General features: G+C 36.5%; 1 protein-coding gene across 1 annotated transcript in view; it reads right to left on the bottom strand.

Moving 5' to 3' along the window:
- Nucleotides 1–1,637: 1,637 nt before the first annotated feature.
- Nucleotides 1,638–2,469, bottom strand: part of abhd6a (abhydrolase domain containing 6, acylglycerol lipase a) — a 12,051-nt gene continuing 11,219 nt past the window's right edge. The window contains exon 9 of the mRNA XM_016446333.1: nucleotides 1,638–2,105. Within this exon, the coding sequence (XP_016301819.1) occupies nucleotides 1,923–2,105 (183 nt within the window). The 3' untranslated portion in view covers nucleotides 1,638–1,922. The remainder of the gene's footprint in view (nucleotides 2,106–2,469) is intronic.

Raw genomic sequence — 2,469 nt, 5'->3', positions numbered from 1 at the left:
AGCAACAGTTTGAAGTTAAAAACATCTTAATGATGGATTTGTTTCTTACAAACACGCAGCTTTTGGGTTCATAAGACGTTAATTGATGGACTGGAGTGGTGTGGATTATTGTGATGTTTTTATAAGCTGTTTGGAGGATGAAGCTCACACATGTATGTAAATATCCAGAAGTATGTCGACTCCCTGTGTTTGTCAAATCTTGAGCTTGTGTTGGGGTTTGGGATGCTAATGAGCTCTGTTCTCCAGAGTTTCCCACACACACAACAATAGAAGTGTGTCTATTCACATGATAATCAGATGGACAAATAGGCCTACAATTAAAACCCCAAAGGTTGCATTTATGAATGCCTTCCCTGATGCATTTCACTGAAATCACTTGAAGCACGTCTGTGCAGTTATTAAATTATTTTAAATCAAACTAAATGTGCATCAATTTAATAAATCATTTAGCCTAACCATAATGGATTTAACCACCCTTCAATCCCAGACTTCAATTATAATTTCAAAACTTGCAGAGTATATAGTATATTTTTAACTTCAGAAAAAAAATTATTACAGCTTATCATCATTAAAGCTTCTGTGTGACACACAGCAAAGGTGATTCAGTGTTTGGAACCACATTAGTCCTGTGGGAACCGACACACTTCTATTGTGTGAGTGATTTAATGTGATGAATACAGAAGTGTGGGAAGCCATGTGTCTCTGTGGCTCCACCAGATCTAGGAGCGCTGGGGTGTGTGATCAGGGTCCACATTGTGCCATGAACCAGCTGTCTGTCTGTCTGTCTCAGTCTGTCTCTCTGTCTGTGTGTGTGTGTGTGTAACAAGCCTGAGAACAGGTACAACCACAGAACTCATAGAACAGCTGCTTCACCAGAATATCCTGTTACACTGACCTAAAATACTGTGTTTCATTACAGCATTTCATTTCAAAATGGCAAGGTAAAGAACAACAAAAGAGATAAGCGTATAGGCTGTGTCTCATTTCTGGGCATTCGATTAGTTCAGGAAAGTGCCTGTGATGCCCAGAAAAGCTGTTTAGGTAGGTCTCTTCAAACATGGAATGGTATTAGAGGAAAATTAGAAATATATTAATAGTAAATGACTGTTTTTGATCTATTCTATGTTGAACTGGAACCAATACTGTCTGCAGGACACTGATCTGTATCTGCATAGCTTCTGAAGTGCTTTTCAACTCAGTGGTTAGTGTGCATCCCTGAGCGTTCACTACAAAAATAACTTCTACTGATTATTTACAGGCTGTAAAATATGGAAGCCAGATTCCGCCACGGAATAAAAAATAAAAAAGGTAATTGCGACTTTTTATCTCACAATTCTAACTTTTTTTCCTCATAATTGCATTATATAAACTCACAACTCTGAGAAATAATGTCAGAATTGTGAGATTTAAATTCATAATTCTGAGAAATCAAGTCAGAATTGCAAGATATAAACTTGCAAATATAAGAAAATTGTCTTTTTTTCCTCAGAATTGGACTTTATAATGCACAATTGTGAGTATATATCTCACATTTCTGAGAAAAGATGTCAGAATTAAGAGATATAAACAGAATTGCAAGAAAAAAGTCAGAATTGCCAAATATAAACCCGCAATTGTGAGGGAAAAAAAGTCAGCATTGTGAGATAAAAAGTCACAATTCCCTTTTTTATTTTTTACTCAGAGGCGGAAACAGGCTTCCACAGTAAAATCATATATTGTTGCTTTTTAAGAGTCTTTGATTCAAAGCATCTTTCTGTGCACAAACTGCATTGACTTACAACAAAGAGTAATCAATCTGTATCTTTCAGATCTCTGCTTCACCTTCTCTCGAGATCAACCCAGCAACTTTTAGGTTTGCAGCCGAGATCCTTAACCTTCAACCAACCATGAAGCCACATATTAAAGATATATGAAGTCCAGTTTTAGGACAGTTTCTTGTTGCTGTTGATCGCTGCGTTCTGTTGTGCGATGATAAAGTCCATGATGAGCTGGGCGGATTTCCTCGGCCGCTCCATCACTACTGAATGACCACAGTTGTCTAGCAGATGAACCTGAGATCCTGGGATGGCTTTGGCCAGAACTGAAGCTCCAGACACGTCTAACACCTGAAGGATACAATACACAGAATCTGCTCTTTAATGGTGTCAAGTTTCAAATGTACATGCATTTTTCAATGGCTGAATTCTACATACACTGCCGGTCAAAAGTTTAAAACTTGTAATGTTTTTTAAAGAAGTCTCTTCTGCTCATCAAGGCTGCATTTATTTGATCAAAAATACAGAAAAAAAACGTAATCTTGCTAAATGTTATTACAATATCAAATAACGGTTTCTATTTTAATATCCTTTAAAATATCATTTATTTCTGTGATGCAAAGCTGAATTTCCATCAGTCATTACTCCAGTATAAAGTGTCACATGATCCTTCAGAAATCATTCTAATATGCTGATTTATTATTAGAATTATCAA

Source organism: Sinocyclocheilus anshuiensis, unplaced genomic scaffold, assembly GCF_001515605.1.
Source record: "Sinocyclocheilus anshuiensis isolate Anshui unplaced genomic scaffold, SAMN03320099.WGS_v1.1 scaffold147, whole genome shotgun sequence".
Taxonomy (NCBI): domain Eukaryota; kingdom Metazoa; phylum Chordata; class Actinopteri; order Cypriniformes; family Cyprinidae; genus Sinocyclocheilus; species Sinocyclocheilus anshuiensis.
This window is presented reverse-complemented; position numbering and strand designations above follow the sequence as displayed.